At 40.1% G+C, this 13426-nt stretch overlaps 1 protein-coding gene across 2 annotated transcripts in view; it reads right to left on the reverse strand.

The window, feature by feature from the left end:
- Positions 1–167: 167 nt before the first annotated feature.
- The window catches only part of LOC127808261 (serine/threonine-protein kinase/endoribonuclease IRE1b-like), a 41484-nt gene continuing 28225 nt past the window's right edge, over positions 168–13426 (reverse strand). For both annotated transcript variants that reach the window (XM_052346718.1, XM_052346719.1), the window contains 3 exons: positions 1622–1794; positions 1077–1323; positions 168–877 (listed from right to left, as the gene is read on the reverse strand). In XM_052346718.1, the coding sequence (XP_052202678.1) occupies positions 421–877; positions 1077–1323; positions 1622–1794 (877 nt within the window). In that variant the 3' untranslated portion in view covers positions 168–420. The remainder of the gene's footprint in view (positions 878–1076; positions 1324–1621; positions 1795–13426) is intronic.

The raw sequence follows: 13426 nt of genomic DNA on the forward strand, positions 1-13426 counted from the left end.
AAAGATAAAATTAGAAATGAAATTATTCGTAATAAGATAGCAGTAGTGCCAATCGAGGAGAAGATGATAGAGACTAGACTAAGATGATTTGGTCATGTGAAAAGAATACCAAGAGATGCTCCTGTGAGGAGAGTTGATGAAATGGAACAATTAGTCAAAAAAAGAGATAGAGGCAAACCCAAAAAAACTTTGGGAGAGACATTAAAGTTTGATATGAAGTGTATCGGCCTAAATAAAGATATGACAAAAGGCAGAAATACATGAAAATCTAGAATTTATATATCCGACCCTACATAGTGGGATAAAGACCGGATATGTTGTACTTTTGCTAATTACTAATTTTGCATGTTTATAATTAACAACTAGGAGAATTCATATTTACAGAACCTGTAAGTGCGGTTCGGTTAAGTATAAGATATATCAAATCTGGCTGCGGCTGCTTCTGAAATACTTGGATAAAAATTCTTCCTCCCCGCAATACCTATAAATGACTTTATAAACTTCAATTAGAAGAAGTGGAAAGCGGCTAGAGAAATAGCTGTCAAACCCTTCAGGAACCTGCCCTAATATTCCCTGAATTTCTTGAGAAAGCTCCCTATAGTGATTTAGTTTGTTCCGTACGACCCTCAACAAGTCACGAACGCTGTCAAACTTGTAGCGCCTGTAGCGGCCAATATCGTTGATGAATGCACTATCCATCTTCTCATCCCATTTACCATTCAAAGCCACTGGGGCAATATTTTCCAATGCTTTTAACAGTTCAGATTCACCCTCCCGATCTTCTAATTCTACCCGGTCACTAGCATCTCGAAGAAATGAGAGTCGCATCTCCGCATTCCAAAACAAAGGATGTTGGAATACACCTTTAGCTTTGGGCCTAAACAGCATGCACATTGAAACCACCCATCATACACAAGAAATGAAAATAAACTATGGTCCTGCATCTTAAGGCAGACTACCCAAGAAATATACTGAACCACCATCACTTGATGCATTCATGGATTGTCGGTGCATGGACACGCCATGCTTATGCAGAATTCAAGAAGTTTAAGAATTGACATGAGTTAATGGCATACCTCAAATCTGGGTTAGGATCTAAGAGGCGACTGATAAGATCCATAGCTTCTGGAATATTCTCTAACAAGAAAAGGTCTTTCCGGTTGTTCACAATATTAGCATCACGCTCAAAACTGTCACCAAATGGATGTTGACCACCAGTGAGGCAGAAGAATAGCACACACCCTAAACTAAATAAATCCACTGCTCGTGTCTGACGTCCATGACGAAGCTGTTCAGGTGCTTGCCAACCTGAACTCCCACAACCTACACTAAGTAGGACAACAGAGAGAGAAGAATAAATATATAATTCCAATCTAATATGCAGCGATAGGACACAAACTCCCATAGACTTTGTCAAAAAGAACCATCCATTTCCTTTCATGGGTAAAGAAAGAAGCCCATGATTCCACATGATCAATGAAACTAACAATAATGGAATTACAAATTGGGAGGACTTCCTGTAAGATTTCCAATCCCATGTCCATATAATCCTATCATCAGGCTAATAATATGCCTCGGCATCCTAAGAAACATTAAACACTAAAATATGGCAGACACTGACCAGTAGAATTTTGGGTTAGAAATGACATGTCTCCAGGAAGGCGCTTGCTTATGCCCATATCTGAAAGCTTAGCACGCATAGACCTGTCCTTGATTATCAGGACATTTTGAGGTTTTAAGTCCCGATGAATAATTCCAAGTTCATGCAAATGGGCAAGCCCAGAAACTATATCCCTGCAGACACCAATATTGCGAATAAAGATCAATTTTCACATTTCAGGAGTAAATACATTGAAACTTTTAACCATTTCAAGGGCAATAACTATAAAAGCATACTGCAGAAGTCTTGGTATTATATCAAAAAGAGGACCAATGTTAGGAATGGGTTAAAACGTCTGTTCGTTTTTGGCACGCCAGAACATGTAATTCTTGAAATCTCTAACCAAAGTGGGAAAAAACAAAATAAGTAAAAATGTGCAGTTTGTACAAAGGATTGCTTTAGCCCACAAAGCCCTAGTCTGGAAAAATTTTGCGCAGCTTTAATTTCTTTCCTCATACTTGTATCTATCACGAAGAACCTAATGTGGGAGCCTCATGCATTGGGTTCACCTTTATACTCACATTATGATTTTGTGATAATGATTCCAAGTTCGAGTTGGATCATAATTAAATTAATGGTGATAATTAAATGTGATTACAACAAAATCATAATCAGTCTTTATACTCACATTTAATTTATCCACTAGGCAACTTTTCCTTAACAAATTCATAATCAATCTCAATACGCTTGGTTTTCTCATAGAATATGAGATTAAAAGCTATATCATTGCAACCCAATTATCACAAGTCAACTTCATAGATTTGATCTTAATGACTCCTAACTCCTCAATCAATTGTTTCAACCACATCAACTCACAAGTTGTTAGACTCATGCCCTATATTCAGCCTCTACACTGGATCAAGCAACAACACTTTGTTTCTTACTTTTTTAGAAGACTAAGTTGCCACAAACAAATATACAATATCTAAAAGTGGACCATTTGTCACTAGGGGATCTTACCCAATAAGCATATGTACATCCCACCATTTGACTATGACCATGATCTCGATATAACACACCTTGATTAAGGGCACCCTTAATGTATTAAAGAATGCAAATCATTGCATTCCAATGATTGTCACAAGGTGAATCTAGAAAATTTGAAAGTGACTTACCACACAACGAATGAAATATTTGGACAGGTGATTGTGAGGTAGTTAAGTTTGCTAACCAACTGATGAATTGATATAGCACCTAGAGTTAGAAATAGGCTCCCTTGTCTTGTTAACAACTTGATATTTGGATCCATAAGGGTGTTTATTGGATGCACCCAAGTAACCTTGCCTTATCTAGCATATCCAAAACATATTTCCTTTGAGAAATATAAATGTCATGCATTAATCGTGCCACCTCAATACCCAAAAAAATATTTCATTGACCCAAATCCTGGGTCTAAAGCTATTGATGGAGATGAGCCTTTAACTTGGTGATACCAACATCATCATCCCTTGTAATAATTATATAATCAAAATATAAAACCAGAAGAATGTGATGACCTAATTTAGAGCCAAAAAAAAAAAAAGAAGAATAATTAGCCTCGCTCCTAGTTAGCCCAAACTCTAGGATAACTGAACTAAATCTACCTATTCAAGCTCAAGGACACTATTTAGGCTTTATAAGAGTTTTCAAATGCAACACACCAAACTTGACTCCCCTTGAGCAACGAAACTAGCAAGTTACTCCAGATAAACCTCTCTTTGTACCATATAAACCTCCTCTTGTAAATCATTGTGAAGAGAGGCATTCTTGATATCTAGTTGATGGAGAGGTTAGTGGAACATGGCAGCTAGAGATAAGAATAATTGAATAGAGGACATCTTGACAACAAATGTGTCCCCGTAATCATGGCCAAAAAATTGAGTGTACCCTTTAGCAACAAGACAAGCCTCAAGGCAATCAACCTAGCTATATGGACCAACCTTAAAAGTATAAACCAAACAGCACCCAATAATAAACTTGCCCCGAAAGGAGAAATACCAAGTTCCAAGTCCCATTGAAATGTTAAGTAGACATTTCTTCAACCACAGTAGCTTGCCACCACGGATGAGAAAGGGCTTTTGTAATAGCCTTAGGAATAGATACAAAAGACAAAGAAGAGACAAAATTAGTATATTCAAGAGATAAAGAATGATAACTAACAAAATTTGAAACGAGATGTTGAGTAGTACATCGACAAGTACCTTTACAAAGAGATATAGGCAAATCAAGATCAGACGGTGAGGATGATGAACAAGAGGGAGAAAGCTCAAACGGCACGAATAATGAATTAGTGAGTTGGTCCATTGGTTTGGCTACTATTGGCTTAGCCAATGGGTTCACATGTAGAGGATGATACTGATAAGTCCGAAGATAGAGGTGGAGGAATAAAAGGCGGAATATCAAGAAAAGGGCAGGCAAAGGTAAACTAGTTGACATTGACTTGGACAAATTAGACAACGGAGAAAAATAAGAAGATAACTCTAAAAGGTAACATTAATAGAGACAAAATATCGACCCAAGTCAAGTGAATAATATCAACATCCCTTCCAAAGACGGGAATAACCAAGAATCTATGGACCGAGAAAATAGAGAACTATTACCAGACGGGCTTAGTAGCACACTAGCACCTGAGTTAAAAATCCATGGATCGAGAAAAGAGAACTGTGTAAAACTAGTGGAGTTACTAATGTGAACAAAAGATGCTATGGATGAAGGGTCATGTTGTAATACCCTAACAATTTTTGCAAACTTTTGGGTACAAAATATATATCAACAAACAAAATAAAATCATATATATAATGGCTTCATAGTAATTTCCTTAACAAAGAATTAAAAGGGTTAACTAAAACAAAATCAAGGGGGAATCTGCAAATTTAGAAGGCAAAACAAATTAAAATTCTGAAAGGGGCTAAATGTAATTTCTAGGGACTCTTAAGTGAGAAAAAACTGAAAAGAAAAGAGGGGGGGGGGGGGGGGGGTGTCCAGGTACAATTCTCTAAAGACATGCAAAGGCCTATGTGCAAACTTTAAAAAAGAGTAGGAATTTGAAAAAATTGAATGGTGGGCTCTTCCCATCAACCGAATATGGCAAGAACCTCCATGGTGAGCTACAACAAAAGTACTTGAGTACCCTATGGCCTCTCAATGGTGGATTCGAGTACCCCATTTTAGAGTGTTTTAGGCAAATTTGAGATAGGGCTTCTACTCTAGGGTTCATGAGCAACCAATTGGTACCAGTAGGAGGGTTTTTGAAGGGGATTTGAGGAAGGAAACAAGGGTCGCTGTAGTTCTACAACTCATTGGAGCCAAAACTCGATCAGATCTATGAATTTCTGGCCAGTTTCACAACAATCTGTGGGTGGGGGAAGGGAAGGGAAGAGAGAGGGAAGAAAAAAAAGGCCAAAATCTAGGTTTTCCAGCAACCAAATGGCAAACGACAAAAAGTTAAAGACGATCGACAAATGGAGTCAAAGCTGCAGGTGCATGGGTAGGCGGATGGTAAGTCCAAAAAATTCTAAAGAAAAAAATGAAAAAAAATGAAAGAAAAGAAATGGAAATATATATATAATAATGATACAAATCAATCCTTATTTAAATTCCGATAATAAGACAAGGGATTTTTTTGTGTGTGATATCCAAATTTGGAATATATGTACTCACACAAATAGCAAGACAAATACATCTTAAATAAGTGAATGGTTCGCCCCCTAAAATTTCTCATTTCCTTTCATATTGTTTACATATGCGCAAACATACTCATGATGTGAAAATTTGCATACATGACATTGTGATGCGATAATTATCTATGCTCGTGTAGCCTTGACATGCATTGATTTTGGGTGACATAAGGTTGGTTGTTATTCACCTAGATGAATTTGGTGTTATTCGTCTTGACCTGGGTGTGAAAGGTTGGAAAAAGGGTGATTTGACTTTTGGCATTAACCTGCCTCTATATGGTCATATATGATGGTATTTGCTGCATTTGTCATACATGAAAAATTCCCTTTTTGAACAATTACTAAATGATTAAAAATTTTGTCATTTTGCCAAACTCAAGATGATTTTCCCTTTTATGTAATTTCCTTTTATGTAATTTGCCAATTGCACAGATTTATTTCCCAATATGACTACTTTGGCCACTCAAAATTTTAATTAGGTTTGATCCTTTTTACATTCCATAATTACTGTTTACATTTTATAGAAAGTGATATATATATATATATATGTTCGTCGATATTCTTGAAAAAGAAAACCCCAAAACTAGTGGTACCCATTGTATATCCACATGGGGCATTACACGTGCTGTGCAAGAGAGTTCAAATCTAAGAATTCATATTCCATATCTAAATGGATAAGAGAGTTGCACTCAAAAAAGGAGTCCGAGTCGCACAAAAAGGGATCCGAATTGAGTCAAACTGAGTCACATCTCGTCGGACTTGAGTTGTCAGTGGATTGAGATGGGCGATGGATAAAGCTAGTGTAGTGATCTAAAGAGTTGCATGAAGTTGATGCACAACAAGATCTGAGAAAATTGAGATCACAAGGGATGATGCACAACTAGAGTGTGGTCGCTGAGGGTCATCAAGGGATTGAGATGGGCAATGAACAAGGATGATCAGTGACGGACAAATATTTTGTCGCAATCTAAGAGGGTAAGTGATACATTGCTTGTGTTGGAAGGAAGCCTGACCAATAAGATATGCATTGGAGCAACTGGAGGCAATAGCACAATGTCAATGATGATTGAAAGTGGTTGTGCCAATGGCTAAAGGCATCAACTGACTCTAAAACTAGGGTAAGGGTTTCTCTCTCACTTTCTTTTCTTTTTTCTTTTTTTTATAGTGTCTCTGATATATGGAGACCTATCTCCATAACAAGGTATGCCTCCTATTAGACTTATCTTTGAGTGTAACAGTGTGGTCGTGACCTACCATGTCTAGTAGATCGACTTTAGGTCACAAAAATGAAGGTACATCCTTGACTTGTGCTAGCATGAAAGGTCTGTACTTCATTGAGTAGGACATGCTCAATCTCTCCTCAAGAGTTTTTCCCTTCTATTCTATTGGTTTCTAATTTCGATTTCCAACCAAACTTATTCATAAGTGACAAAGTAATTTAATTCCAAGCATGATTCCAAAACACAGCAGTTTATATCACATATTCAACTACGTACAAAAGGGTTTAAGTTATACAAAACATTCTACCAAAAGTATGTACATAATGTCTTGCATATGTCCTCTCATCCTCTAATCCTTGGTTGGTCGATCTCCCCGTCCCTTGTATGGTTTGGAATGTTGAAATGCAATGCATAAGAATAGAATACTCAGTAAGGCATGTCATGGCAACGTGACCACACATTCCTAATATTATCCACACATTTCATGAAGGCAGCCCCTGATCATAACCTTCTCCCATTCACCAGCTGCTCCCTCTCCTAGGTTCAAGCCCTCCCATTATCTTTTGGCATCATTCACATTACCTAAGGGCTCCACCCTTGGCCAAACATTAACAATAATCATTACAACACATTTATGGCTTGAACCTTTGTTAACAACACATGCTTGACTCATACTTTCATGCAACATGCCCACATTGTGCACACATATCATGAACACAACATGTCATTTTATGCATTAGGCTGCCACAAAATCATTTCATGCATAATACCAACATAGAGTAACCATAAGCATGCACTTACCTCAAGTAAGCCTTAGTTTCTTCAAGCTTCCTCTAGCTTTCTAGCAGGCCTTTCTTATTTCTAAGCTCCTTCCTCACTTTCTAGCAGAACTTCCTTACTTCCTTCAACTTTCTCACTCTAGCACTTTTTCTTATGGAGGTCTTTCTGACCCTCATTTCAGTTGTTCCTTGAAATGAAGGTGGTCTGGCCTATTTATAGGCCATGGAAACAATGTACTTCTCTGCTGAACCAGCTAAGTGCATGGTAGCCCCAGTGGCTGCCACATGGCTCTTGTTTGGTGGCATTTTCCAGCAGAGACAGTTAGTAGAATGCAGAAAGCAGCAGTTGAAGTGTTATTTTACAGTTACAACTGTTAGTAGAACCTGTTAACAATAAAATCAAATAATTGAATAATTACTGTAAATAACTGTTGTGAATAGCCATATATAAGGCTATGCCATTTTGTACCGAGATTATGAATGAATTAATTGAAGTTCTCTCATTTTCTTTCTATCCATTCTCTGTTCCCCTCTATTCTTCTTTCTATTTCTCCCTAAATTCTCTCATTTCTCTCTCTTTCTTTTTCCTCGATTGTCAACTAGAAACCCTAGATTTGAAACCTAGGGTCTTGACAATTGGTATCTGTCACAGACATGCGACTTTAAATTTTTGCTTTTTATATTTACTATTAGCATTGTTATTCCCTGTTACATTGTGGCTTCCTTATTTTTAGTTATTGTATTTCACTTCCAGCTAACAGTCGGTTAGAATGTCTATGTGTGAGGACTTAGGAAAAGGACAAGGGAATCGGTTGTAACCGCTTGGAGGGCGTCTGTTGCATTTGGGCCCACCCGAGCAAGTATATTAACTCTCCAAACCTTTTGGGAGAGGGCATGAATTGAAATAGAACTTTTCTCCATTACTCTCCCTTTACATGCTCTCTGTCCTCATCTTTTTCTCTTTCTCTCCCTCCATTCTGCTCTCACACTATCTATCCTTGAATCTCACGAATTCAAGGTAATTCTTATTGTCACACTGTGTCAATTTGGTATCAAAGCTCGATTCCGGCCAAACTGCTGTTAAGTCATGGCGAAAGGAACCTGCATGAAAAACATGAAGTCCCAGCTGCAGCTAGTTAGCTCCTCCATGTCTGAATTCCAGAAATGAGTTGATCAATTAGAGTTAGGGACTGGGCGTAACCACGACTCGATTATGGCACTAGACCATAGGGTCGAAGGCTCCATAAGTGGGCTGGTAAGAAGGTTGGACGGAATGCTGGCCTAGATGTGAGAGGAGATGATGCAAATGAGGGAAGAACCGGGCACCCAACTTCAGCACTTTATGTTGATGTTTACATGTCAAAACCCAATTAGTATGGCCCCGAAATTTCCCCATAGAAATAGAACAGAGCCTCTCTTGCAAAACAATAGAGGCAATCTCACGCCTGTAATCCCAGACATGGGGAGTAGACAGGATGACGAGATGGGGGCAATGCAACATAGAGATCAGGGAGAACAGGGACATCACTAACAACCGGGGTTTCCCATGCCCCGGATGGAGAAACCTGTTTTTGAAGGAGACAATCCCCATTGGTGGGTGTGGAAGTGTGAGAGAATGTTTGAGTGGTATGACATACTAGCAGGTAGGAAAGTTGCCTTAGCGACTGCATATTTTGATGATGTAGTGGATGCTTGGTACCAAGGTTGGATCAGTGTGAGGGGTCAACCTACGTGGGGAGAATTCACTGCAGAACTGTGTGAAAGGTTCGGGGAAAGAATTATGACCGACATCATTGAAGAATTTAACAAACTTAGGCAAGTGGGTGAGCTAAAAACCTACTTAAAAAGACTTGAGAAGCTTAGGTCTCTCATGAGCAGCCAAGACCCACACTTGTTTGAAGCCTACTTCGTGTCTAGTTTCTTGAGTGGCCTCAGCGATGATCTAAGGCCAATGGTTAAGATGATTCGACCTAGAACGGTGGAACAAGCAGTGGAGAGTGCCAGGTTACAAGAGATGGTGGTGGAGGCATTGATGAAAAAACAGAGGCAGCAAACTAAAGCTATGACTGTAGGGCTTCCCACCAAGGCGGGAGAGGAGTAATGTCACGATCTTGGGTATTATAGGGGCAAAGCTGTAATTGAGTTACAATTATAGTTAGGGGGTATCTTTGTAATTTGGTTACAGCACATGGGTGTTGTTATTTTGTTATTTCCCTTTTTGTCTTGTAGCTTAGTTGGTTAGAGAGTTTTGTTTGGTAGCTAAGTGAGGCTATATATATATTGCATCAGCTGTATGAAGGGGATATGCTTGAATTGATTAAATGAATATCTGATTCTCTCACATTTTCTCTCTACTTCTCTCCCTCATTTCTCTCTACATCCTTCCCCCATTTCTATCAAAATATCCCTCTAAACTTTATGTTCTTAGTTCTACTCAATCGGATTTTTCCGATTGCCAATCCAGCCCCGTTATGAACCCTAGGTTCATGACAAATTGGTATCAAAGCAGTCATTCCTTGGCTGTGGTTTTGGAAAATCAATAGTGTCCGATTAGATTTGAAGTAAGCAAGCCAGATTCGAAGCAGAGCAAGACGGTCATTAAAAGCGAATTCAAGCGACTCTTAGCGGAAGTGAATGTGTTGCAGAATTCGGCGGTTCCAGCGATACGAGCGACTGTCGAGGAGCTTCAAAAGAATCGATCGGCCAACAAGTCTGATCTGATTCCTAAGGAACCAAGGACGAATCGTCACCAAGTGAGGTGTTCCTCAGAATTGATTGAGACGATTTTGAAGGACGGTAACAGAGCAAAACGAAGAAGGCGCAGGGCCTGACGATCACATATCGTTTCAACTCGCAGGCGACACAGAGTAAGTGATCAAATCCGAAGGTTGTTGATCTATAGTGATCGGCAATGATTTCCGCGATTGGCTGGGACTAGCAGGTGAAGGTGAAACCAATTCCGGTGGCCCAAGCGAGTACACGTTGATTGTTAGGCGAAGTACATCCAATAGCAAATTCGGAATGGGTGAGCCTCTCTCAGATTGAATTTCGAAGGTGAAGCAATTTCGATAAATTACAAGACCGAGCCAGTGGTCACGACCAGTGGACGGTGATTGGGTGGGTCGCGGCCATCACAAATCGAGATTGACGGCGGACAAATTGAGCTTCCGATCTGATTCGGAAGGTGTCTGCTGGACAACAGTTAGGCTCGGAGTTCGGGAGGAGGACTTCGACAGTGATTGAGCTAAGAGAATTCCAATCGGTTTTGGGGATATTGTTGACGACATGGTTGTCAAACAAGGAAGGCAAAGCAGCTGATTTGCGAAGGTGACAGAAGGCAGAATCGGATCTGTTGTTCAGTTTGTTGTTCAGTTGTTCACTTATCAGCTGTTCAGTTTGCTGGAGAATTGAAGATCGCTAACTATGGTGAGGTGATTGCTAGTCTTGGGCGGCTGTTGTGAAGTAGAAGAGCTGGTGGATTGCGGCTATTTTCGAGGCTGGGTAGTGTGGGTCAGCAAGCTGAAGTAGATTTGGTGGAATTGGAAGCCAATTCATAAAATACTGCAGCCATCAAATTCTCAATTTTGGAGAATTCTATTAGTTGCAGCACAATTGAACAAGGGAGGCGAGCAACCCAGGCAATTCCAGCAGTGAATTCCAGCGATCTGGGGAATTCCATCGAGCGGAAGGAGTACTTGACTCTCGGCAAATTCTTAATGGTTGAGCTTGGATTTTGGAAGTGCAATTGAGTGGTTGGATAAGGCGAGTCCGACGGGGATTCCAGCAGGTATAGGGAATCATTGCAGCAGGCGAGTCAAGAGAATTGGTAGGCCTAGGGGACTTTAGAAGGCAGATCAAGTTGCTATAAGTGTGCAATTTTTTCTGCTGTTACAATAGATTTGGTCTTGAAGCATAACAGTGGCTGCAATTTGCCACTTATTGGATCAATTTTAGAGGTGATTGGGTGAGGCAGTTACAGAAGGTAATTAGGATGGAAAGAGCTGTTGTTTCTTGGCCTATTGCTTTTCTAGCCAGTGAGATTTTGGCCAGGAGGAGTAGTGCACGAAGGAGTCCCATGGAGTCTCAATTGCAACTCAAGAATGCTTCATTTTCAGCTGAAAGGGAGCCTCAATGGCAACCAAAGAAGGCTGCATTTTCAGTGGGCAGCAACAGGGACAAACTGTAATACTCAGTATTTAATGTTAAGAGAATTTTCGAAAATTACGAGGTCAAAAATGGAATTTACAATAGTTTCGGGCCTAAGTGCAACACTCAAAACATAAGCAGAAGGTGAGGGACTATGTCAAGCGAGCCAATAAAGGTCAAAATTGTCCAAATAAGCAACATTCGACAAAATCAAGAGATATTCGAAGGTTTGAAAACGAAAATGTGTGATTAGGGGCATTCGGGCAAAAGTGCAAATTTTGTAAAGTATCCGAGGGAGGTCGAAACGACGAAACTTTCAGAAATTTCTTGAGGAAATGAAAAATATAGAACTTCAGGGCAGTAGTGAAAGTGTTAGATAGTCTAGGGGTGTCAAAGAATGGGAGAAAATGCAATTAAAAGTTAGTTGGGGGCTAAAATGCAATTTTTCAAAAATGGCATAGTGTGAAACTGACCGGCCGCCGGCGGCCGCCTCTGAGGCGTCGGGAAGGTCGCTCGGAGGCTCTAGAGTAGCCTCCAGGCGATGATGAGGCCGTTAGGAGCTGTCATTGGCCGGAAAATGGTGAGGTATGATCGGGTTTAATGGCGGATGGGAGTTTGGATTTGGCCGAATTTTTTTAGGATTGTAGCTCGTGATTTGGGACTTTTCGATTGGTTTGGAGGATGGATTTGGGTTTAGGGGATAAGAACGAGCCAGATTTGATGGGGAATCGGGTCAAAATCGAGTATAAAAGAGAGTTCTTGGCCGAGGGTTCAAAATTAAAATCGAGTGAAATTTCTCTAGTTTTAGGCTGAATCGAGCTTCTAGGATAAGGGGCTTTTGTTCCTTGGGTGTTGAGGATTGTTTCTGGAGCATTTGGGGTCATTTGGTGTAGAAATAGCAAGGTTTCAACAAGTTGGCTGGAAAATCGGCCTCGCCGGCGCCGCGACCTGCAACTGGCTTTTAAAGCCATTTCCGGTGGCTTTTTCCGACATTTGAAGGCACCATTGAGGTCGCCTCGTCAAGGTCTTCAAGGCCCCATAGTCTTTTGGAGCATTGGAGGTCGCCGGAGCCGGAGAAGACGACTGCACCGGCCACGCGTGGGCTTCACTCGCCGAGCCTCTGGGTGGCGCGTGAGGGCGTGTGAGGTATGATTTTTGCTTGGTTTTAATTTTGGAATTTTGGTAAAATTATTTTAGGAATTTTCATAGAAAAATATTTGGTGAAACTTGATGTTAGGTATTTTTTATGAATTTTCGAAAGTAAGAAAGGTTTAAAAATAAAGAAAAATAGAAATATTGATTTCTAAAGTCCCAATGGTGAATAGGAGACGATTGGTGAATTGGAAAGAAGGGTTGCACGAATTTTGAGGCATGGCACATTTTTCGAGGCGAAATCCGAACTTTTCCAATTTGAGGTGAGTGGTTTGTCTCTAGTTTTATCTTGTCTTAAATATGATTTGAAGTGTGTATAGAGGGTTCTGGTGAATGGTTTTACCCTCCCGAACTTAGGATCCACGTGATCGGACCGGTTCTAGTGAGCGGTTATACCCTCCTGAACACCGGGTTGTTTTACAAAGGCATTACACTTATGTACATTGTGGCATCACTTGCAAATCTAACATGTGAAATATTGCATTAACTGTTTTTACTTTTAAAACGAGTCGGTGCATGGCGTGTATTTTCATAACATCGGGGTATCGATTTTCGTGTCGTTGTTGGGTCCATATGGGACGGGATGGGGTCTTCTTGAGAATGGGACAAGGTTAATCTTGGTGAACGAGTGACACGGTAGGGCGCTCGAGGGATTAAGTATGTCGCGGCAAGGTCAACCCCAACGGTGTGTGGAATGATTTTTCCACGGGAGGTTGAGTATGTCAGGGAGATTTTTCAAGTTAGACATGTTGCATGTTGTTATTTTCTGTATATGCCATGCTCATATATTGTTTATGCATTGTATAAACTGTT

Source organism: Diospyros lotus, chromosome 8 (genome assembly GCF_014633365.1).
Source record: "Diospyros lotus cultivar Yz01 chromosome 8, ASM1463336v1, whole genome shotgun sequence".
Classification (NCBI taxonomy): Eukaryota; Viridiplantae; Streptophyta; class Magnoliopsida; order Ericales; family Ebenaceae; genus Diospyros; species Diospyros lotus.